This window comes from Nothoprocta perdicaria, unplaced genomic scaffold, assembly GCF_003342845.1.
Source record: "Nothoprocta perdicaria isolate Ctin4 unplaced genomic scaffold, notPer1 scaffold_156, whole genome shotgun sequence".
NCBI lineage: Eukaryota > Metazoa > Chordata > Aves > Tinamiformes > Tinamidae > Nothoprocta > Nothoprocta perdicaria.
The window spans coordinates 640,756-667,113 of record NW_020454716.1 but is presented as its reverse complement, the minus strand read 5'-3'; the positions used below and the strand labels follow the sequence as shown (position 1 = coordinate 667,113).

The 26,358-nt window shown below is 35.9% G+C and overlaps 1 protein-coding gene across 1 annotated transcript in view; it reads left to right on the top strand.

Annotated features, from left to right (window-relative positions):
- MYBPC3 (myosin binding protein C, cardiac) overlaps positions 1-26,358 on the top strand; it is a 53,110-nt gene that overhangs the window by 23,426 nt on the left and 3,326 nt on the right. Inside the window, exons 14-32 of the mRNA XM_026035119.1 lie at positions 60-62; positions 459-583; positions 1,209-1,314; positions 5,340-5,506; positions 5,909-6,074; positions 7,007-7,113; positions 7,461-7,490; positions 7,650-7,786; positions 8,665-8,742; positions 8,913-9,072; positions 10,594-10,698; positions 13,179-13,367; positions 14,960-15,094; positions 15,933-16,100; positions 17,403-17,491; positions 21,961-22,156; positions 24,099-24,238; positions 24,964-25,123; positions 25,652-25,788. Coding sequence (XP_025890904.1) covers positions 60-62; positions 459-583; positions 1,209-1,314; positions 5,340-5,506; positions 5,909-6,074; positions 7,007-7,113; positions 7,461-7,490; positions 7,650-7,786; positions 8,665-8,742; positions 8,913-9,072; positions 10,594-10,698; positions 13,179-13,367; positions 14,960-15,094; positions 15,933-16,100; positions 17,403-17,491; positions 21,961-22,156; positions 24,099-24,238; positions 24,964-25,123; positions 25,652-25,788 — 2,398 coding nt within the window. The remainder of the gene's footprint in view (positions 1-59; positions 63-458; positions 584-1,208; positions 1,315-5,339; positions 5,507-5,908; positions 6,075-7,006; positions 7,114-7,460; positions 7,491-7,649; positions 7,787-8,664; positions 8,743-8,912; positions 9,073-10,593; positions 10,699-13,178; positions 13,368-14,959; positions 15,095-15,932; positions 16,101-17,402; positions 17,492-21,960; positions 22,157-24,098; positions 24,239-24,963; positions 25,124-25,651; positions 25,789-26,358) is intronic.

Here is a 26,358-nt window from a genome sequence, read left to right as displayed (position 1 = left end):
TTTCCCCCCCTTGTGCTCTATATGGACATGGAACTGAATGCTCACGTCTACCCACTTAGCAAGTAAGTATCAGATTATACTTTGCTATTTCTGTATGCATTTTAGGGTCAAGATTTCTTTATTTCTCATGATGTCTTTATTTCTCAAGACATCTTTGTTTCTCAAGATGTGAGATATATTTCAGTGTATGTCATTTACAGAATCAAGTTCCAGAGATTTTATGCTGAAGCCATGATGCTTGTATGAACATTTCTACTTAAATTCCTGACTTTGATTTTCAAACACTGCTGCTGTCCACTGCACCACAATAGGGATGCAGGGCTAAAGTCTTAATCAACCTTTCCCTACCAGACAAACAAAATGTAGCAATTTTTATTCTTCACTGCCAGGTGGGGGTAAGCAGTGAATGAGGCCAAAAGAGATACTCTTTGATAATTACATTTACATTCTCTTTTCAGATACATTTTTGAGGCTGTTGGAAATAAGAGAATATTGACCATAAACCACTGCTCTCTGGCTGATGATGCAGCATATGAATGTGTGGTAGGTGAGGAGAAGAGCTTCACAGAATTATTTGTAAAAGGTGAGCAATGGAAGTAAAAGCTAGGGAAGAGAACTTCCCTAACGTTTAGSATCACACTAACTACTGTCACCTCCTTCTGTATTCTTAGGCAAGTTAGTCTCAGAGGAAAGGAAATTCTCTAACACATAAACAAGTTCTACTATCTACTGCAGCAGGTACTTAAAAGATTTTCCGCATAGCTGCAAATGAAAATACACATGAAAAGAGCACAGTCGTAATCATCATTCATTTTCATTTACAAAGTGATTCTTGTTTTCGTAAAAACAGGGCTAGAAACTTTCTTTAAAAAATGAATTTTGCTTGAGATAAATGCATGCCTTAAGCTTTATAAGCAAATCAAGTGGTATAGAAGATTAATATCTCTGGTTTAGAATTTCAGAGTATAAATGAATTCTGTTTCAGAGTATAAATGTATTCTGTTTTACGAAACAAAACCATGAAAGGTCAGTTGATAACACTGACAATGTAATCTAGTTTAGCAAATTTTAAATGCCAGCTTGCAGAGTATCAGCATGTGTTTTGCCAGGAGTTCCTCATGTGGAATGATGGTAGACTGCAGGTAAGTCTATGCCAGGTGTTCAGTCTTTCAAAATACTGCTTTTAATGAAGGTTGTTCCTTTTCCAGAACCTCCAATCCTGATTACTCACCCACTGGAGGACCAAATGGTTATGGTTGGAGAGAGAGTAGAGTTTGAATGTGAAGTATCTGAGGAAGGCGCAACTGTGAAATGGTAAGGAAATATGAAAAGAAATAAAATCGAACTATACTCTTCTGTGGAACGTTCTAGGGCCAAAATTTGTGAAGACGACCAGAATTAAAAGGATGAAGGCTTCCCACATCATGTGCTTTCAGGAAAAAAGAAAAAGATTGAATCTCCTCCTATAAGTCAAAGACAGAGGAGAAAACACAAGGGTCAGAATATTGCCAAAATCAAATGAGTAAGTGTAGATACTTTACAGTGCCTCCAGAAGTCCTTGTTCTGTGGTTAAGGGATGTCACTGATTCTAGAGATTCTGTTGGCTTAAAGTTTTCTAAGCTCTTTACAATACTGCATAACTACTGTACAAATTAATTATAATTATAAATTAACTGTATTGCAGTGACCTTGTTTTACTTTATGGAATCTTCTAATATCAAGTGCAGGGAGATTTTAAGTATTTTTTCTTGAGTTTGAAAGGTGATGTGTCTTGAGAGGGGAAGGTCATTGACTTATTATATGTGTTATTTACTTATAATATTTGTGTTATTGACTTATTATAATGTGTGTTAAGCAAGTCTTTATGCATATGCAACAAACAGGATTAAAATGACAAATACTGAGTCCACAGAGTCCATTTTGATCAGCATTCCAGCTTCCCCTCTGCTGGAGTGCTCACACTGCTTGGGCAGGCCCAGCAGGCAGCACTCACATTCCAGCCCTTATGCACACTGTTCTCACTTCATTTCTCTAACAGAWGAAATTCTCTTATGCTTGTTAACAGCTTCAGCCACATGGTTATCAACTATTCCCACAATGCCCATTACATTCTTGGAAAGTGCTATCTCTCATCTGCTCTCCCAAAGGAAGGAACTGAGAATTTAAATAGAGCCCTATAGCTCGTACAGAGTATGCATTATGCTATTAAAACCACATCCACACGCACACACACGCTATTGTGCAGGGACTGCTCACAGATATGTGGTCACAAGAGACGGGATAACCATATCTGTTCCTCTGAAAACGCACTGCAGCTGCCACACTTTGATCCTCTGCCTTTGAACAACTCCCATACATCCTGCAGAACTGCTGTTTGTGGGATGGGCATTTGGCCTGACAAGGGCARAACAGCAGCTGTTTATGCCTGAAATGCAGCAGAGAAAGTCTCCAGAGCATAGCAACAGAAAACTGAGTAGGAAGCCATACATTGTACTTCACTCTTCTCATTGCGTGAGTCCCAATCAATGTTCTTTAACAAGCACAAGGAGGGGAAATGTAAACATCCGGCAAAAAGAAGAAAAATGGTGCAGAGAAAAAGTTCCAGTTTAAGCTCAGAAGCTTAAACCAAGCAACAGGCACTAACTCAAGGCACCTGTTACAGTTCTCGGGCCCTTGAAACCTGGGAGATGATTAACACACACTTGAATAGAAGTAAAGTTTTGACCTGTGGAGGCAAGTATAAAGCTTCCTGCCTCAGACAAGGTCGTTGAACTAGGGATTGGAGACTTCATTGTGTGACTCTCTTACAGTGAACAGAAAAGAATGTTCTCTTGATCATCTGGGAAGATCTCACAAATTTATTGCACAGGGCTATAGAATATCTATTTCTAAGCATGAGAYGGTCTTGGAAATCATGCAACTCTTAGAGGAGATAAAAAATGAAATTTGTAGTCTGGATTTGACTGCCACTTCTGGATCCTGGATGTACCATCTGATCAGCTACAAATGAAAACAAAYGATAGTAATGTAGTAAAAATCTGTGGGTTTCCCTTCACTGTACTAAAGTTAGTAGTATATCAAATTATATTATCTTTACCATATATTATCTTTATCATTAATAGAGTGAACAGCAAATCATTTGCAGATAGAGAATAGAGGTAGAGTGACAAAGTTGAGAATCTTCACCTTTGATCTTGCAGATATTCAGGAGTTGGATAGCAAAAACGTGGCTGACCTAACACTGGTCTTATTCTGCTTCAAGTATGAGGTTAGATTGAATGATCTTTGGAAGTCCCTTTCAACCAATGTTTCTCTGGTTCTATAAAATACTCCTCATACATTTTTCACAGTTCTTCTCTGCTTCATTGTTCTTTACTCAGGACTATATTACTTCACATGATATTTTTAACTTTTCACTGCAGAGATGAATTGTTTTATGTCAGGTGCTCTCTGGGAGTCCTCTCTGGAGGCYCACAGCTTTATCATTCCACCATCTGTCAGTGAACCCTTCTACACACCCTCTATTTACTATACGCAGCATCAGCAATGTGCTAGTCACTAAACCAAACCCAAGTAAAATAAACGGTGCCCTTCCTGGGTATTTAAGATGCTACTCACTGCAAATAATCTACTTTCATTACTTAGACAGCATTTGAATAAATCTCTTTTTTATCAATGGCTGAATAAATATTAAAATATTTTGATATGTCACATGCCAAAGCATATCAATAAAAGATAAGCAAAGAAGTTCATCAAAACCTATCACCAGAAAATAAAGGTGTTTATTTTTGGAAAGCCAGCCACAATACACATGCCTGCTTTTGTCTCTCACCAGCATGCTGATCTTTTGGATTACAGCCCACTCGTAGCAGTTCTGCAAAGGTTTATGCATCGAAGCATTTGTTCCAGAACTAATCTGCATCCACAAGAATGTCAGCCTAGGGGAACATGTTGCGCGTGGCCTCAGATTTTTGCCACTTAGCAATYGGAGGAAACATTATTCTGGCACAGCACTAAGCACTCTGCTTCATGCGGGTGTTACAGCCGTTCTCTGTTTCCTCCCTAAGTAGTGTTGTAATCCTGTGACATGGATGGCCAGGCAGTGTTTTTTTAAACCAGCTGTAAATTCCAATAAGCTGTGCTCTGAGGAACAGCTAGAGGGCATGAACTGCAGGTATTCTTAAATGAATTTGAAGATGCAGGACATATATCTAAATGACTAACTGTAGGACTCCTATTTAAAGCTTTGATCTTGCATCTACTTCAGCACGCTTGTACATAAGCAACAGGTTTCTTTGAATATACCTACACAGAGATTAGAGCTATAGTGTTTTAATGCATTCCTAAGTAGCAATCCAATCTGCTCTGAATACAGTTGTTAACCTGAGCACTCATATTGCAATACTGAAAATCAATAAGCAAATTACAGGATAGAGAGAAATTTCTTACTCTRTTAAAAGAACTTTTTACTATTTTTTTCCATATGAACAAGTATCAAACAGAACGGTTTTTTTAAGTTACAAATCTTAGTGGYATTATCAAATAATAATGAAAATAATAATGAAAAATATAAATGCCAAAATGAATACTTGAAGAAATTTCAACTTATTTTCTTGTAATATATGTTATTTGCAAATTAGAGAAGAGAGAGCTTTAAAAAGACATATATATTTATATGTGACCTTGAGTAAACAGCTTGAATCCTCTGTGCTTGGTTCCCTCCACTATGATTGGAAATTGCAATAATTAAATTTCCTCCCAGGCTGAGCGGTGAAGCTTAATTTAGTAATGTCTTAAAAATACTCTGACATCCTTGAATGGAAAGGGCTACAAAAAAACCAAAATGATTTAAATCCATTCTAAATCTTTCTTTTTTTCTGAGATGCACAAACCCTGAATTTATAACAACTACAATTCACATCAGGAAAATTAAAACTTTTAACAATTTTCCAGCAAGTAAAGTTTTCCTTATGAGTCCTTTTAAGAGAATATATTCATTGCTAGCCAGTTTTCTCATCGTCACTGTATCTTTGCACAGCATTTAACCTACGCTATATCTCTAGCATATAAATAATAACAATCAAGTAACCTCCTCTGAATAGATTCTCTTGAACTAAAACTCAAATATATATGGCAAAATTAATCGTTAAGCTAGTAGGATTCTGTTGCTTAGCAATTCTGGTTCCACTGGCATTTTTGAATTGGCCTCTTGCTTGCTAACTGTAAGTACTACAATTAAAGACTGGGTTTATTTTGCATCTTCTCATCTCTAGCAATCCTAAGGTGACTCAGTCTTCCACTTTTACAGAAAAATGACTCAACTTTGTTTGGTATTGCAGGGAAAAGGATGGAACTGAGCTGACACGGGAAGAAACCTTCAAATATCGATTTAAGAAAGATGGAACAAAGCACTATCTAATTATTAATGAGTCAACCAAGGAGGACAGTGGGCACTACACTGTGAAGACCAATGGTGGACAATCAGTCGCTGAGCTAATAGTACAAGGTAGGCACAGGTAGCATCACGGAAGCAGGGAAACTAAAAATGAAAGCAAGCTAACGGTACCCATCTCCATGCTAGTGCATAGAGGAAGAATATTTCTTATCCCAGGAAAAAGAAAATTTAATAAATGGCATAAGATTCATCATTCATAGGCCTCAAGGAGAATTCAGACCTGTGTGCCAGATGTAACAGATACCCCAATGGTAACAGGTGCTTAGCCTTAACCAGTCCTTATAAAGCCCTGCATGCAGTGGATTTCCCTTCATATTTCTCCTTTCCACAAAGAGCCTTTGCTGTTTCTGGTCAGCCTCAGGTTTTTCTGTTCAGTAAAGTCATATCAGATATTTATTTTACAGACATATTATCATTTGTTGATGTACGTATCAATTATTCCCAAAATATCAGAGAAAAAGCTGGAAGTTTACCAGAGCATTGCAGACCTGACAGTGAAGGCACGTGACCAGGCAGTCTTCAAGTGTGAAGTTTCTGATGAGAATGTGAAAGGAATCTGGTTGAAAAATGGAAAAGAGGTGGTTCCAGATGAAAGGATAAAGATCTCTCATATTGGCAGGTCAGTGATGTTTCAGAAACCCTGTACAGGTTTGGGTATTGCATTACAAATCACAAGAACTGTTATCTCGGGGGATMAAAATTTTTAAAGAAGCTAGATTCTGTCTTAGCTCCAGTTAGGAGGAGAAAGTTAAAACCTCCTATGCACAATTAACAAATAGACACRACTTTGTGTTGGTGCATGTATAGTCTTCCTGTGCTGATATGTTTTACATGCATGGTATCAGAGGTAGTTTAGCAGAATTCAGCCTCAATTTTCACTTAGATTTCATGTTTTCTTGGTATTGAAGTCACCTAGAGAATATATTGATGGTAACTTTAAAATTAACAGCAGTAAAGACAGTACTTATGTGTTAACCTCTTTACAAAAGTTGCATTTTAATAAATGTACAGTTGTACAATTTTGTGTTTAAGTTCCTTAGAAACCTAGGTATTATTGTAAAACAAGACCAAAAATATTTATGAAGTACATAGGTATTACATCTATTGGATAATCTCTTCCTTGGTACTCCTTTTCTGTAATCTGTTTGAAATTCACAGTAATAGAGGATTGTTTTTCACAATCTCCTTTATTCATATTCAGATTAACTGAAAGCAGTAAGCAATGACACAACAACCTTTCTAGTGATAAAGCACCGGACTAAGGAAACTGTTCCTGCATTCAAGCCAGCTCAACTCTGAAGCTTAGTATGCCTACCTTGAAAAAAAAAAAAAAAAAACTCACAGATATCATACTGACATAAACTTACCTGATGAACTTGCTACTGAAAAACAGCACTGTCCAAAGTCCTAGTGGTTGTGGACATGATGTTGGGGAAAAGGAAAAGAGGAAAATCCCTCCATAAACTGTAGCCTGCAGTTACAGTTCTTGATATAGCCCTTTTTCCTCCTGAAAAGGTTGCAAAGTTGATTGTATTTGTTCATGTTTTCCAGAATCCATAAGCTAACTATTGAGGATGTAACACCAGGTGACGAGGCAGACTATTCCTTCATTCCTGAGGGATTTGCTTACAATCTTTCTGCCAAGCTCCAGTTTTTGGGTGAGTTATCTTAAAATATCTAACAGGAATTCTATAGGTGTAAAAAGAAAGAAGTAACCATGATTACACTAGGAAAGGGTATGGAGAATCCCTTTCCTGATACCTGAAGATAGGACCATTATATAGCTTTGTCTGATATTTTGTATTATTACTATGTTATTTTACAAAGTCTTGTCTCCCAGTTCATTGCATTCATCTGCTGAATTTCATCCATTATATGATTCATTTATATACCATTATATAAATTTAATGATTGATCACTTTTAAAATTACTTTTTGAGCACAAATGAAACACAAATAGTGTTTTCATATCTATTTATCCCTCACACCTTACTTTTTTTTTCCAGAGGTCAAGATTGATTTTGTACCAAGAGAAGGTAAGAATAAACATATTATTTAATACAAAAGTAAATACGTTTATAATTGCAATGGATACAAAATATTTTCATTTTTCATGTAATGCATGAGTATTCATTTCTGTTCATACAACACACTCAAACCATATTTATAAACTATTTTCTTTGCCTTTGCTATAGAACCTCCCAAAATCCACCTTGACTGTTTGGGCCAGTCCCCTGACACTATTGTCGTGGTGGCTGGGAACAAGTTGAGATTGGATGTTCCCATATCAGGAGATCCAACACCTACGGTCATCTGGCAGAAAGTAAACAAGGTAACRGAGAGTGTGACATAATAGCTCAGGCAAAGAAGCCACAACAGGAAGTTTATTTTCTTTCTCAAATGCAACTTAGATTTGCAATTCTTATCTACCACAAGTAGCATGAAAAAAATGAACAACTACAGAGAAAATAAAATAGGCAATATCTACTTCCCCAACTTCCTTTCCTCACAATTCAGGAACACTCTTTGTTCAGGTGAGCATATTGAATAACACTTAAGACTTCCTTTTGCAATACAGAATCGATTTCTAAATAAACAAAAGCCACTCTTCTGACTGTTATGCAGAAGTCTTTAAGAAAAATGAGGATTGGTTTTCAAACAAATCCTACACTTTATTATTTTAAGACAAGAGATCCGAAAGATGCAGGAAAGAAGGCTTGATTTGAAGGAAGAAAAAGATATATTAATCAGTTTTCGATTAGATATTGTTTAATGTTTAGTGTGTGTTACAGAGCTGACTGAATAGTCAAATATCTTCCCAGACTTAATTCCCTTATTATTGAAAGAAATAATCTTTGTTGATATAGTTGCACAAGGTCAGTCACTCAATTACAAAAGGACACAGAGAATCACTGCCAATTAGAATTGTKCAGGGAAGTCAGGCACTTTTGTCTATGAAGCTGTAAATTTGTTTTTGCTGATTTATGCTTCCTTTAGTTCACTGCAGGTTCATTTCTGTTTTCTGCTTTCATATCACTTGATTTCCTTTCCAGTTTTGTTTGCTCTCACTAGTTCTTACTTTTGGCATGCCTCCATATTTAGTCCCCCACTAGATATCTATGGATTTCTCTCCTCTCTCTTGCAGAAACAACTTTACTACTCTGCTTAGTAAGATTTAGCTGACTTTCTGTGGTTTCTTTGCTTATACAGAAAACTGACATTATCCTAAGCAATGATGATTCCTTGATAACCTCAGAAAACAGCAGTGATTTAAATACTGATAGTAAGGTAAGCTCCTTATTATTTATTCAGACACACAGACACACATAAATAGAACATGAACTAATATATTTACARCTTTTAAATAATTTCAGTTTTTCACTAGGTACAAGCAGGTTCATCAGGCTGTCCCTGGCACACCTTAGAATGATTTTATCTGTTCCTTTTGCTACCCTCAGCTTCTATTTGAATCTGAAGGCAGAGTTCGTGTGGAGATGCATGAAGACCACTGTGTCTTCATCATTGAAGGAGCAGAAAAGGAAGACGAGGGAGTATACAGAGTTATACTTAAGAATCCGGTGGGAGAAGATAAGGCTGATATCACTGTCAAAGTTATTGGTAAGTGAAGAAATGAAATAAACAGGGCATGAAAATCTCTCAAGTTCATTGTTATTCACCCATCTCTAAAATTAAAGCAAGGTGTCAGTTCTGCAAAAAGGAAAGAGAATAACTCCCATATAATTCTACATACTTTCTTATATTTTCCTAGTTTCAAGTGATTCTATCATTTACTTGCTATATTCCCTTCTAAAGATTTTTTTTTGTGCAAGTCCGAGAAATAATTTCTTGCCATTTTATTGTTGTGCTTTATCTTTAAACAAAGGTGACTTCATTTATAAGCAGTAAATGGTTAATGGAATTACATAATTCCATTATGTAATGTACCTGGTAAGATAATGTACCTGGTAAGATAAATGCATTATAATTATGAATCATGGAGGAGCTGGAAAAGAATGTGATTCCAAGTCAGTAATTTTTCTAAAATTTTTCACAGAATTAAACATGTTATATCCTGCCACATGTATGACAAAAGTATAGATTATGAACAAACTTAGGAATAGTAAAATAAAATCCTTCTATGCTATTATAATTTGAAATTCAATGCTTTTAAAGCCATTAAGATGAATAGTAAGTCTATTTTCATCTTTTATAAATCTTAAGTTAGGGTATATCTATTGAAAATATCTCCATAAGAAACAAAATATTTGAGACATGCATAAGACATGCATGTTTCTCCATAAGAAACAAAATATTTGAGACGTATATTATAAGTTTCTCTTAGACAAAGTAGGAAACCCTGGAGTGAGCCTTTTGTTATGGGCTTGAGAACAAATTACTAAGTAATTAAGTAGTATGAATTACTTGTCATTTGGCTGGTGAGACAGTTCTGCCCCACTTTTTGGTTYCTTTTTTTGTTTTGTTTTTTACATATATAAGAAGATATATCTATAGATAGATAAGATGTATCTATATATATAAAGATCTTTTAAATGAGCACAATATCCAATGTCCAATTTGATTTTTCATTAGGTAAAATTCAGATAGGAACTACTTGTTTTCCRTAAAAGATCTCTCCACAAACCAAAGAAGGAAATATCATTTTTAATATTAAATTAAAAAAAATTTATATGTAGAAATATATAAAATACATATGAATATATACATTTTTGGTGAATAGCATAAATATATGTCAGTCATGAATGACTGGATAAAGAGTCATTTACCAAGAGGTGGCTGTGTTATAAGAAAGAGAGATCTGAACACCTCTTCACAATAGAGGATAGTTATAGAACACTAACCTAATTTTGAAACATCAATGAATAGCATTTACTCTGGGCCGAGTAATGAATTTCATTTTATATCTTCTGTTTCACCCTGACAAGTTAAAAGTACCATGGTAATGAAAAAAAAGTACCATGGTAATGAAAAAAATCCTATGTCTTTTATACAGATGACTAAGAAATTTTACAGGATACCTACTTTTTTATTTATTTTTTAAGAGATCATTTAGATATTCAGTATGGAGAAATGTTAAATTAAAGAAAAGATTCATTGCATTCATTGTCAAATATTCTTCAGATGTTCCCGATCCTCCAGAAGCCCCCATGATCAGCAACRTTGGAGAAGACTACTGTACTGTGCAGTGGCAACCTCCTAAATATGATGGTGGGCAACCAGTGCTAGGTAAGAAGTACTAAAATACAACATCCACAGTAGTCTCTCTTTAATTTTGCTGCTCCTTTAAAAGGAATCGTTATTATTTGTAAGTTTATTTATCCTAGGAACAGTGACCTTCAGAAATTAACTGCTCTGGGATAGCAATCCTTTAAACCTGCTTAGATTCTTGCACTTCAAATTTAGGGTGAGAGTGCCCTCTACCTGTCCCATTGCAATCAGAAATATTTCAGCAACTAAGTTAATTCTCCCCTTAGATGAAAGTACCAAAATAAGTAGGAAGCATCAAAGCAGGAGATGATTCCAAAGGTAACTCAAGTTAAGCATTCCCTTTCAAGAATCAAATTTTAGAGAGTGTACAGGCCTTTGAACTTGCTTAGGAATACCGAAACAGAGAAACAGCCACTTCGGTCATCAGTTCCAACTCTCCACAATCTCAAACTGCCAAGTAATGCGTGTTTCCTTTAGAAAATGACTTCCTACTACAGTAGAAGATGACTTCTACTACATTTCAAATCAACAACATCCTATAGGTCACAAAATACTTCTCAGTCTCCATAATGATCTTAAAATGTCTGCCTGAGACAAAAATTTTCATCAGTTACAGAAAATGAACAGAAAAAATTAAAAATATCACCAATACTATGATAGATGTCTACTGAGAGAGATATTTAATAAAACTCCCTGAGGTTTTAGAAAGGAAAAAAAAAAAAGAACATGACAAGATCAAAGACCATTGGAGTTTGAGTTTCTTTTTTAAAATACACTAAAACGTATATAAGAGTCCTATGTGGATGCRAGGGCTAGAAAATGCTCTAAAGTTCTTTTGATTTCCTGCCTAGTACCCAGATGACAGCAATTCATATTTGATTTTAGGTATTTAGACTTCATTTACCTCCTCAAGAATGGAATAACCTTATTTAATTCAGTAGCTTAAGTTGGTAATTTCTTGCTTGCTTCCTCTCAGGACAGACAGAACCACAAAGGAAGCAAGCAAGAAATTACCAACTTAATCTATTAACAACTTAAACTAAGCCATATATCAATAGCAACTGTGTTACCACAGTAACACAGTTCCCAGTGTTCCTTGACTAGGCAAACTTCATGATTCGATCGTGTTTAGTTGGTAGAGCACACATGGTTTGGAAAATATCCAAAGCATGTTTTTGTTACTGTCAATAGGATAAACCAGCATCACAGAATAAAATAGGAAGAAATATTCAGGTAAAAGCAAAGGATATATTACTATCCAATCAAACTAAACTATGAAAGCATGCTAAAAAGATGCTGCTCAGCTATACTAAAGAGTATAGCGCGTTTGACACGTTTAACAGAAACAACCTTTGTCAAAAGCAGAGATTAATCACTGACCTATAAAGCAGATGTCATTCAAGTGCATCAGCAACAGCAGGGCACTGAAAAATAATTTAATACAAACTTTTCCATATGTGGAAGAACATCTTTCCTGTGATGTTGACGGAGCCCTGRAACAGGCTGCCCAGAGAGGCTGTGGAGTCTCCTTCTCTGCAGATCTTCAAAAGCCACCTGGATGCCACCCTCTGCCAACATGCTCTGGGTGTTCCTGCTGAAGCAGATGGGATGGACTAGATGATCTCTAGAGGTCCCTTCCAACCTCAACAATTCCATGATTTTCCAATGAGTTGCACATCTATCCTCCACATCTCTCAGGAATCACAGATAACATTCCCATGTAATCATGCAGCTTCAAATTCCTTCCCAAGGAAAACAATGCATGTTGAGGACTCACTCTGATACAGGCCTGAGTAACAGCAGGAGTCTGGACTTAGCTCTGGGGAGCACTCTGCGATACCAGCACTTTGGCACAGACAGAGATATTTAGCATAGGTTCTGTGATAACTCATTTGAGGGGAAAAAAAAAAAAAAAAGTAATTGTCAAACTGTTATTCCTGCTAAGTTTTTGCATTGGGACTTAAGATATTAGTTGATAATAAGTATATTGAATTGCAGCTGAATGTAAGAATTTTTTTTTAACTCTATGTCTTATGTAGCACAATTGAAGTCAATTTCTCCTTCACTAAAAAAAGCCTTCTGAAGAAGTACTGGGTGTCATTTCTCTGCTATAAGAGGTGAATGACAGCATGTACACCAGAAGGATTTATGATTTATGTCAGTTCCACTAGTATCTCTCATTTGCATACATCTAAATAGACTAATACTGTTATATAATATGCAAAATATACTTAAAGCCCAGTAACAGATGCAGAAAGACTATTCTAAATAGGCTGCACTGTGAAAAGTACAATTGTTCATGCAAGAATGTCACGTAGCCAAGAAGTAACACAAGAAGAAGCTGGAGAAAAATATCCAAGCTTCTCCCACTTGAGTTATGTGCAATAATTCTAGATCACATCTGTTGTTGTCACGCCATGGAAAAAGGGTTTTCTCTTTTCCTGTGCATACACAATAATGTTGTAACTCCCTCACACCATAAGAGATATCCTTTCCAGGTTATATTTTAGAGAGGAAGAAGAAGAAGAGCTATCGATGGATGAGACTGAACTTTGACCTTTTAAAAGAGCTAACCTATGAAGCCAAGCGAATGATTGAAGGAGTGGTTTATGAGATGCGGATTTATGCTGTGAATTCTATTGGCATGTCCCGACCGAGCCCTGCCTCACAACCCTTCATGCCAATTGGTGAGTTTACCACATTGCATATTACTGCTAGGACAAAGCAAAAACCAGACAAGTTTCACTTCCTCACTTCAACTGTCCTTACACTCAAAAGAATGTATTTAAATAAAAAAAAAAAAAAGACACGTCTGGCCATCTCTACAGTCTGTGTTAATCAAGCTTTTCATTTGTCATCTTCCTCTTTTCCATCTCTCATTCCCCTTCCTGAGAAGCACAGAGGTTCTAGTTTCATGAAATTGCTGATGAATTTCTAGTTGTTATAATTAGAAGTGTGAGAGTCAAGCTGGGTCTGGAAAGTAGGGGAACTAATTGACAGAAATTTCCCTGTCCCTCTCAGCTTCCCTGCTTTCCTAATGGGTGCAAATATCACAGTATCCCACCCAGTACTCCCTTAATCCTGGCCCCCTCCACAGCTAAAAGGATAGCTGATTAAGAAAATATTTGGCGAATGATTTTCTATAAATAATCCTCCCCATCTCAGCAGTCAGTGTCTCCCGCAGTTCATGAGCTGGGAACGAGGTGTTAGAGTCCTCAGGAAGCCTGCCTGCTAAGAGCTTTAAAACAAAGAGCCACAAAAATACAAGTAGCTGGAGATTAGAATGACTAGAGTTGCTAATTCTACAAAGACCAGTGAAGGGGGACAACCTGCTGAAGGAGATAACATAAAAGCAGATGACACAGTGAATGGGTCAGAAGGAAAGGATATGCTGCAAGAAGGGTCTGATAATTCCGGATTTCAAATGCCTAACAGCTGGTCTGCAACAACAGAGGGCAAAAAGGAACCATCCAGAGGAGCTACAGAACAAAAAGGTCCAAAGTTTTCCCGGGATAGGCAGAGAATTACTTGATTAAGGATTAAGTTCACACTGTTGCTTCAGAGAAGAGGTTTGGTGTTTTGAATGTGTACTGTGTGGTTGTGTGTGCACGCAACTGCCTTTGCCTCGTGTGTAGTTCACAATCCTTGCTCCAATTTCAATATGAAAAAATGTGACACAAAAAGAAAACTGAGTGATATGCTTTGTATAATAATTTCAGGAACTAAGATCAGTCTCCATGAGTGACACAGTTTATAAAACTGTATTTAACTTAATTCATATATAAATTGTTTCTAACATGTTAAAACTGTTAGATATATACAAAAATTTCAGTTTAGAATATATATTTACACATATACAGTATGTCAAACATATAGTTCTTTAACATTAGTTTTATACCATGTATACTAAATGTTATGATCCAGTCATTCCAAATTTTATTTTGAGCAAGCTATCTTTCTGCTGTTTATTTCAACATTTCTCTGCTAACTTCTATTGATAATTTGACGCCTTCATTTTTCTCCAGTTTTTATTCATAAGAGAGATTATGAAGACCAACCATTATATAGATCTCTTGTTCCTTCCCTATTATTGGAACCTCGTGTTGCATTTCTATTAAGTGTAGTAGGTACCACAGTTTATGACTGTGCTTCAAATAAATTCATTTTACTCAAGCAGGTAGGACTCTGCAATACGGATACTAATCACTACATCTAGTCTTCAAATTGGCACAGTTATACTGCTATATCTCAGAAATTACTTCTGTGTATTTCCTTACAGCTCCTCCAAGTGAGCCAACCCACTTCACAGTAGAAGATGTGTCTGACAGCACTGTTGCTTTGAAGTGGAGACCCCCTGAACGAATCGGAGCAGGAGGATTAGATGGCTATATTGTGGAATACTGCAAAGATGGATGTAAGTAAGCACTAGATAGTAGCAACTAAGCGTCACTAAAATACTACAATTGCTAAAGTTTCATTGTGGTATCATTACAAAGAACCATATCAAATGTCATTAAATTTTAACTCTAAGTTATCAGGCCAGTCAGGACCYGATTGCAACACCATGGCTGCCACAGCAACCTTAATAATCTTCACAGTCATCATCTTAAAACTGATACAGAAATATACAAAAATACCAATATGGTTATATAGTCACTATTACTATAATTTTGTAGCATTCATAAATTGCATATTTCCCAAAAACAATACAATAATGTGACTGTAACATCATTAGTCAAACACCACAGTTATTTTCAAATAACTGCCACCTTGTCCCATTTAATACTTGCAATATGGTAACAGAAAGTATAATTGCATCCCATCTACAACATTCAATGGACTATGATGTAATCATATAAATTCAATAAATTTAGATATAGTATTTCCTCTGTCACTAAGTAAAATTGCCATATTATCTAAAGTTTTCTAAGGGGCATAATTTATCCAGAAATATTTTCTAGTCTTTAATGAGATGTCATGATGGAATTATTAGAATCCCTATGACCTTATCCTAGAAGTGCTATTTTATCAATAGTACTTCTGTGTTATTGTAATACCTAAGGAATCCCAGGAACTGTTCTATAGTGTCAGAATGAAAAAGTGATAAGAACTTGCAACAGTTATGTGCTCTACTATTGTTTTCAATACATACGGCTCCTACTATTTCATTTGGACACCCACAAGAGATACACCTATTCCATAAAGAAAATTTAAATTGAAATTATTATACTCTGCATACTCTGTACTTGCAGCTACAGAATGGATTCCAGCTCTTCCTGGCCTAACTGAGCGTACCACCGCCCTGATTAAAGACCTGGTCACAGGTGACAAACTTCACTTTCGTGTAAAGGCTATAAATCTGGCTGGTGAGAGTGGAGCAGCAATAATCAAAGACCCTGTTACTGTTCAAGAAATTCTGCGTGAGTACTTAGAGTGAGTAAATCTCACTCATTTTTCTCCTTCAGTCAAAATCCTAATCACAGAATCACAGAGCAGAAAAAAATCCTGGGGCTGACAAGCCTACACCTTCTACTGAGTATAACATATAAACAGTTTTCTCAGTTCAGTTGTGAGCAAAAAATCTTCTGATGCTGAGAATATTATTATAACATCCAAGTCTTATAGTTCTAATGAATAGGTAAATCTTACTTTCAAAAATATGCAACTTTCACCTCCTGAAATAGTGCTGTCAGCATTTAAGAGATTTTTTTTAGATTTACTTTTCTGTTGGAAAAACTGTTTTAATAATGCAAAAGATCATGTTGCATGGGATGAGATGAAGGACTCTTTAAATAAAAGTAGTTATTTGTTTAATATGTCCTAGGTTATTAATGAATACCCTGTATATCACCCAACAGCAATAGATTCTAATTCATTTGACTGCAGTCCAAGAGATATCATGAGCTGCTAATAATGAATTCATCAGCCTTGACAGACATGAGATGTTTGCCACAGTCTCTCTAACAGTAACAGGACCCTGTGTAAATGAAACAAAACTAATACATTTCAAAACCAAGTGGTCATAAAGACAGACACTCCTACTGTATTTTAAAAAAATGATTTTTATAAAAGCCTAAGAAAAGAATAAGGGACACAGAGAAGACACAGAAACCCTTCCAGAGACTGAAAGAGCATATCACTGAATGCTGGGGGGTGAGGGTGGGTGGGTGTGGGTGTGGGTGGGTGTGGGGGGGAGAGAGAGAGAGAGAGAGAGAGAGAGAGAGAGAGAGAGAGAGAGAGAGAGAGAGAGAGAGAGAGAGAACGCACACTCAGATCTGCTTTTGCCAATGAAGATTGAGCTGACAGTCTGATATTATACTCCTCCCATCCCAACAAAATCCACAATTGAATTACTGTAGAGAGAACACTATTGATCATACTATTCTCTGAGCAAATCCATAAAACATCTCCAAATGACAATTTATAAGAAGCTGTAGTATTAATACAGCATTCGATTAATCATAGTCCATACCAACTCTTTCAGCCTAATATACCCTTTATCCTGTGCCTACTACTGGCTGCAAAGAAATGAAGATATAAGTGAGATCTGCTATTTAATTTGTATCCAGTATCTCTCAACTGTATAAACAGTCTTTGCTAAATTATCTTATGCTTGCAAGAGTTCAAGCTTCTCCTCTTTGGTGTATAGTCTTGTTTCTCCTAAAGATAGTGTTTGAAAAAACATAAAGCTTCATGTTCAATATATTAATCCTCAACTGCAGAGCGTCCCAAAATCTGGCTGCCACGCCATCTCAGACAGACTCTGGTGAAGAAAGTGGGTGAGACAATCAATATTGTGATCCCTTTTCAGGTATGTGTTGGTTTCTATTTTGTTATGGATATATAGCATTGGTTATCTAAAATAACATTTCCCTTACGTAAGCTGCAGTTGCAGTCCTGAAACTACGGTTGAAATTTTCAACAATGTAAGAATTCTGAAATTCAACCATCTCTTCTTCTGGAGCCTACATACATGATGTTATTAGGACACGAATTAGCCAGAAGTGTTTATGTACTTTTCTGGACTATGAACATCAGAGTTTGTATATAAACAGACTATAACAATTGGCCCTGTACATAATCTGTGGATATAAAAAGAAAAGTTTGGATATAGCTATGCATGAGTTTGAGGTGTAAAAAAAGTATGCCATAACAAGATTTTCTAAGAGAGCATGCATTAACTATAACTGCAGTTATAGCATGAAAAAAAAAAAAAGCATTAATATGCACACAAAGACTGTCCAAGTACAAAGCAATTGTCCTTTTTTTTTTTTTTTGCATTTTCTATAACTATATATTTCCTACAACTTCTACAACAAGCATTCTATTTTCTACAACTAAGCTATTATATTGACTACTCAAAATGCCACCTTCATTTTTTTTCAGATACAGTGCTATAATCTCAAAATAGTGCCATAATGTGTGTATAAAAGGAAAAAGGTCTTCAGGAGGAAAAAGGTCTCAGGAATGGAAATTAAGAGCTGCAGATTCTGGTTCTCATAGAGATATTCTGTAATAAATCATTTTATTTGTAACTTGTTCATTATCTGAAGAAACTGCAATTTCTCTGGTGGCCATAGTTGATGTTTATGAAAATACAAACTATCTTACTAGTAAAGAGTTTTGAAATTCTCATGTGAAAGATGCTGGAGACATTCTAAACAATTTCAGCATGGGAGACATACAAGTATATCTTATCTATTTTGGTTTTTGCTTTTTTGTTTGGGCAGTATCAGTACAAAAATTATTTTAAAGTCAATAAAAGAGCCAAACCTATGTTAAATAGATAGACAGATAGATAGATAGATAGATATAGATACATACACACACACACACACACGTCCTCTGCCTCATGGTTTCCAGGTTGCTTGGACAGTTCCTTTCACACAGAAATATTTAATCAGTAAAGAGTTGCAAGCCAGTACATGGAATAACTGCTATGAATTGTATGCTTACATTGCTTTAACACACTCACATGCTTCGTTTTATCTTTCATGTTTCTTATCTCCAAAAACTGTTGAAATGGCCACTTCATTGAGATCTAATCAGACAGAAAATTGAGCATTCTATATATGTTATTTCTGAGTTACTTTAAGCCTTCAGAGACATTTTATTTAATAACAAGGTATCTCTGCTGTTTTTATGTCTGAAGAAAATTCACACAGCTGTTTCATAAACAGAAGGAATGTTAAAATTGGGGGTTTACAGATTTGTATCCTGTATCCCCCTATATCAATATCTCTTCTCAGCAGAATAACCCACCTCATTTACTTATGACAGCCTCACTTCAGTATTCCCCAAGCCCTCAGTTCCTTGCATCAGAAAAACTGCATTAGGCAACTAATCAAGAGCTTCACTTGTCCTGTGTGATTAGCTGTTACCAAATAAAATGGTAAAGACCAAGTCATCCCTGACATTTACTTAGCTGTGACACTGAGCTTTCTGTGCTCCAACCTCTCACAAATTTTCCACAAAACTGCACTAAGCTACTCTTAGAGACTTCTAGTCTTTTGTCAGATCTAATCRAAATGAACAAAGTGATTCAAAAGCTGAATTCACTGTCTAGCAAACAAATCATGCAACTGTATAAACTCTGTTCTTCCTAAAGGTAAGTCTAAGAAAAAGAATGGTTAAAACTACTTCAAGGGCAAATTTTAGCCTAAGACCAAAACCAGAGGTTTTTAATTCAAGAGATTTTTTTTTAAAGTAGCAGAGTGAATTTGCTACTAGAATTAACTGCAATTTTTAGTACATGTTTAATAAAAGCTACATAGAGTACCAATACTGAGCATCTTTTTAAGAAAGAATATGGTAGTATTCATATTTTGAAAAAACTTAAATCATTGAGCATTTCTACTGAAGAAAAAGGCCTCTAAGTAGATATGCCTTGAAAATCACAGAATCACGAGTATCCAAATTCTATTTGGAAATATATTAAAATCTTGAAAATATACTGAAAAAAAAAAAACAGAAAGTAAAATATTTTATTAGTCCGTGTTTTTTCCTCTCAAGTGCCTACAAGTACATGGGACATGCTGAAAGGAAGTGAATCAACGTATTCTTACTTCAAAATTAACTACAAGTACAGAGGATTAAAGGGATTTTTTGCACCAGTAGAATAGATTCACAGTATTACTCAGCTGTTCCTTGCCCATCATTATGCAGGAATATAAAAATCTAAAAAAAAAAAAAAAATGACATTTAAATTTGTTCTTCCCATGCAGTAAAAGTCCCTGAGGTTGCTCTCATATGCCGTCTACTCACTTTGCCACTCACTGTCTGCTCTGGGATTACCTATTACACATTACAGAAATCCATTCCCCTGGTATATGTATTACGAACATGTTTTCTTTATGTTTAAGCTTTTGACCRCATAAGAGTATATGAAAAGCAACACCACAAACACAATCTTCTAAAAATGAGAAGTTATAATGAAAATACATAATGAAYCATGCTAAAACCTCAGCACTTGAAAAGTTTAATCTATGGTGAAGACATTTCTTGTGATGAAATATAAATATAAAAAAGAAACTTCACAATACTCTGATTTTTTCAGACAATTTTTACAATGAAAACTACATCTGCTATCCATTTTATTTCATTCTGCAAGTAGTCTGATAAACTAACCAAGTATCTAGCTGTAAATGCCTTGAAAAATTAGAAATGTAAACTAAAAATTTATTTTCCAGGTAGTTACAATTTTGCAAGTCAGTTGTTTTCATTTGAAAGCATTCACAATTAGCAAACAGAATTCCCAAACGACTTTAAAATATAAGTATATGGAAAATAAACAATTTTTTCTAGATCAATAGTCTAGTATGGAGTTGAAGAAATCTGTTTTCTTTTACTTGTTCAAGAGCAACTACTATAACTTCAAACTGAAGGAGGGAAGCCACCTCTTTCCCCCACTGTTTTGGCAAGACTATTCCATAAAATGACACAAGGGTGAAGGTGTATTTAAACTGGACAAAACAACCTTGCAACTAGCATTTCAGAGCTACTGACCTAAGGTGATTTTACTCCTTGGCAAGAAACAGGAAGAAGATCAGTTAACAAATGGGGAAGATGGAAAATCCACAAAATTTCTCATCCAAAGTTCATTACCAACCTTGATATCATAACAGTTTTGATCCAACATTTGAAAATTCACAAAACAGAGAATGAGGCTCTATTAGAGAACAGCAATATTTTAGGCGGCTTAGAAGCCCCTTAAATAAACCTCTGTCAGACTCTTATTTAATACATTTTTCTAATACCACTTAAAATTTAAATGATGCCAGAGCAAACAGTAGACAAACCTGAAATAAAGTAGCAGCAAAACATCAAGGTTTATTCTTATTCCCCCTACCATTAGGCACCTAAGTGAAGATCTGAGTATCCTAACATTCCTATGTTGCTAAGGAAAAAAATAGACTTAAGCAAGTAAGTTCCAGATATGTGGGGAACTGAAGAGCCTTTTTTGAGGTTCTTTCTTTTGCAGTTTACCAGTACTGGAACAAAATATGAGTCCCAATTTCAGTGCCTCAGACTGCAGTTCCTAAGTTGATGTAACTATTGATCTAACTGTTGACTCACATTGACTTCTCACCCATTTGTACTACTTCTGGCATTCATCTAACCTTGCACTGTGATGTTTCATCATGCTAATCTGACAAAAATTAAAACCAACCAACCAAGAAGTGAATTATTTTCTGCTAGGTTAGCTATAAACAAGGTTAGTAAGTGTGATCTGGCCCACATCTGATTTCTTGGGATTCTTAATTTGGAGATGTACTGTGGAAGTGGTACTTCAAGTACTTCTGAATAACTAAATATTATCTACCACATTTCCTGGAAATGACTGACTTTGATGGTGATGCAAGCCACAGATATCCTAATGATTTCACAATGCCATCTTTCATAGGCGTGGTGGCACTTCAATTGTTTACACTGTCAACAGAATTTTTGCAATGCAGAAAGAATTACACAGTAATTTTTACATCCTGAGACTTCAAGATATGACAAGATTTTAAGTCTTTGAGTATATCTAGGGATAGAGAATCCAATGTTTTAAGGAAGGCAGGAGAAGGGGACAAAAATTAGTAAACTCTTCACATATTAAAGACTTCTGTTATATAGGAATAATCACAGATTCAGACCAACTGTCCATCTAACACAGATTCACAGACTCTGGGAAATGGGAAAGAATACAAGTGCAGTACAAATACATTGTGATACTTGCTCTCAGATTTCAGTTATTCAATTAAGTCTTTAAAAAACAAACAAACTTTTTCTCCCCAGGGTAAACCTAGACCCAAAGTCATTTGGATGAAAGATGGTCAAACACTAGACTCCAAAGATGTGGGAATTCGAAACAGCAACACAGACACAATCCTCTTTATTAGAAAGGCAGAGCTTCATCATTCAGGAGCATATGAAGTCACTCTTCAAATAGAAAACATGACTGATAAAGTTGGGATAACAATTCAAATCATAGGTAAGAACCTGACAACATAAGCTTATCATACAGAACAAAGTAATACCCATGTTGGCTTTATCCAGAGATCTACCTATCACAAAATCCTTTGACAACGCTAGGCAGTAAATGACTAGGATGAAGGTAAGTGAAGGGCTGGTAATGATGGGCTACCTAGTGTATTTTCCCAGCTTGAAAGGATCTATGTCCTAGACACTTTGACCACAGTTCTGCACAAAACATTTGAGAATATTTTTGAGAATAGCCATATTGTTCCCAAAGCAGGAAATAAGAATCCTGGAATAGAAGTACCTAATACAGAGTATCTTCAGCACATAAGGAGTGTGAAGATAAAATCGCTACATTGGCATAACTCTACTATTCTGAGAGTTAGAAATAACAACAGTCCTGTTAATTTACAAAATTCACATTTAATGAATCCACTAAAGTCGTACATAGGACAGATTTTTTAAAGTATTTACTTAGCCTGAGCCTTAAGGCAGACAGTTCTCTATTACACAATTTTTAGTCTATTTTCTCATCATGTCATTTTACAAGGATCGAATACCAAAATTTCAATAACTGCCTGTGGGATTTTTTGAGATATATTCTGGAATCTGTATTAATAAGAAAAGTTCATTACATTTCAACCAGAGTTCACTAGAATTCAAGTTCTCCTCACAACAATTCTTTCCAGCATTCTAGCCATTTTTTTCCTTTTTTTTTTTTTAAACTTTGCTCATTCATATTGCTATCCTCAACTTCCTCCAATGTAGCAACACTTTTTTGGAATGAGTGTTTTTATACAAGTATAGTTTTTAAAATAAATCCTAAAGCTTTGGAATTAAAGATTTAAAGCTGACTGTATTCTGCTTTAAGTTTTATAAGACAAAGTTAGCTGAAGGGGTATGCAAGAGGGCTGTAGCTCTGCAGATGGCAACTGAGACAAAATGAATGAAGTTGTGTATTTTAGACACCAAAAAGACTTTCTAAAACTGAACAGTGATTCTAGATACACAGGATATTGCTACTACAACACAGTAACAAATATCTTTTGTCCACTGTCTAGTACAGTAAAAAAAACATAAAAACATAAATGGGTCAGTGGTAAAAGACCTACTTCATACAAAAAAAATATTGCTAGAGAAAAAAAAAAAGAAAGTAATCTTACCTGCCTACTTTCATTTGTGTTAAAGGACTTCTTGCTCTTCAGATTTTGTATTCTCTTGGCAGTAAAGAAATATAGGTGATTCAAACATGTATTTTTCTGTTAAGAGCAATGCCTAAGTTGTTGTAGGGAAGCATGCACAGGACAGCTGAATGGCTGAACAACCAGCCCAGCTTTCACAGATTTAGTCAATCATGAGCCTTTAAGGATTCTGATAATCAGCTAACTTTCCTTAACAGATGTGTGCTTGATGAAGGACTAATGTTTCTTGCCCTTCTCCAAAAGGGGCATGAACACAAGTAACCAAGAGCTCTGCTGCAATGGGGCAGTAGGGGTACCTATCAGTTTGAAACAGGAGGAAACACTACTACTACCACCACCACCACCTTACTCTTARAACAATTGCTGTCGTTTGCTCCAGAGATATACAAGGTCTGGGCTTTTACAATGATAATGCTGTAAATTTCAAGTACTTAAAGATCTTAGATAATACACATCTCTCCAATCTTTGAAAAACATGGCTCACCTCCAAATTATTCTCAAGGCAATCAATAAATTATGTCTACTACTATAATGAAAAAAACTCTTACTTGTACAGCAAAAGAGTATTAAGAAGAGTATTTGAAAATTTCCCAAGTTTCCTGTTTACAGTTTCAACTTCACGTAACTTAAATGTATTCTCATAGAACAATCGGAGACTGATATACAGTTGTATTCCTTCCCTGTATGGGAAGAAATGACAAAGATCTCCGATGTGGAACCAGAAGGTAAGATATTTTTCATGTCTTTCTGCAGACAAGCCTGGTCCACCTCAGGATATAACTCTTGTGGATGTGTGGGGGTTTAATGCTGCCTTGGAGTGGAAACCTCCACAGGATGATGGTAACGCACAGATCTTGGGGTACACAGTCCAGAAAGCTGACAAAAAGACAATGGTGAGAAATTGTGACATGTCAGTGATTCTGTGTGCAGTTGAAATTTCTCCCTGCTGTGGGAAGACCTAAGAAAAAAAAGTTAAATTTCTGGCCCTCACATGCCCAGGGTGTCCTGCGGCTCATAGGGGACAGCTAAATATTTAAGAATGGGATCTAAAAAGAACCAAAAGGCTGGGTGAAACAGTTTTATGGTATTAGGATATTTTTGGCAAGCGCAGGGAGAAACTAAAGAGAAAGGAGATGTTAGATTGGATCGCAGCTGCTGGGCACCCAAGGGTGTATACTGGGGAGGTGAATACTGAGTGGTGTATATGTGGGTGTGGCACTCACTGCAAAACATCTCTTTCTGAAAAGTCCCCTTTAAGCAGTCATGTCCTGGGAATACATCCTGAATCAGGTTCTCCAGATGTAAGTAGGGCTAAAATGAAAGGAGTTAGGTGACCCTGCATGAGCAGGGAGGTTGGACTAGATGACCTCTGAGATCCCTTCCAACCTTAAGCATTCTATGATTCTATGAAAATATTCACGCAACTACCATGCAAACCAGAGAACAATTTTAAGAAAACAGATTAACTTATCTTTACTGGAGGCAAAATAATATTCATTTTTGAAAGTTACTGTTAAACATCTGCCTTTCCCTTGTAGCAAGAAGGGTCTTCACACCAAAGCTAGCACCATGACTGACCTTTCATAGCTTCTTTCTAAACAGTGCAGTCTTGTTACAGGAATGGTATACTGTTTTTGACCACTATCGTCGCACAAACTGTGTGGTGTCAGACCTGATTATGGGAAATCAGTATTTTTTTCGAGTCTTCAGTGAAAATTTGTGTGGATTGAGTGAAACTGCTGCAAACACCAAAAATCCTGCCTATATTCAGAAAACAGGTAACATATTCCTCAAAATGAAGATCATAAAAGTTAATGAGTACTACAAGTATTACTTTACTAAAGGAAAAATACAGTGTTGCTAGATGAACCAGTACAGACTGTTCCATTACCAACTARCACTTAGAAAGTATTTTAGCATGAAGACACATTATCTAGGCAGACCTCCTGTACTAACAAGTATGCAATTTTGAAAAACATGAAACACACTGTCTTCCTAAACTGTATTATTTTAAGAAAATAATACAATTGGCTCTTATACTTACATTCTGGTGTTAAAATTTTAAGATCTGTTGGTTCAAGGTTTCCTCTGCAGACATATTATTTTCATATTTAATATAAACTGAAATTTTATGATTCTTGGGACCATTTAACTAAAGCATTAAACATGAGGCATATTTTAAAGAAAGAGATTTGTTATATTCTCAGGCTTCGCTAAATCACACAGGTAAATTCAAACAGCGAGTTGTACACAACTGAGCATAATTCAAAACACAATTCTTACTGTCTTATTTCTTTGAATTGCAGGCACGACTTATAAACCACCTAGTTACAAAGAACATGACTTCTCTGAACCGCCTAAATTCACTCACCCCTTAGTCAACCGTTCTGTGATAGCAGGATACAACACCACACTCAGCTGTGCTGTGCGAGGAATCCCTAAGGTACTAAAACACTGTTGCAAGAAGCCAAGGGGCTACCTTAGAATTCATGCCACTTTAGCACAACTGCAGAGTAATTGGGCAGTAAAGAACAGCACACCTCCCTAGTCATGCCCAGAACTTGCCCTGACCAACTTAGCCAGAACTAATGCTCAATGGTAATACATGGTGCATGTTTGTGTGGCTGTAGGCACAACCAGAAAGGGGAATGAAACACAAGAATATCTTTTTTTTCATGGGCTATATTTCAGTTGTTTTCCCTGATCTCATTCCCCAAACAGCTACACTAAATAGGTAGGGCAAGACAGGAAAGGAGACAGATGAAATGACAATTGCTGCTTACATTCACGCTACCGTTGAAAATGTATACTTAAAACCTATTCCCTAAAGAAGGCAAAAATCATGCATCTTGCCACAATGTAMTTTCAAGTCTCTTCAGTTTTACAGGATAAGAGCAGCTAATGTAATATATTGTTCAGMTAACTGTACAATACGTAAGAATAACAATTTTCCTCTTACATCAGTACAGCCACTTAACTTTTTGATAGTTTAGGTTATATAGCAAAATTAGCT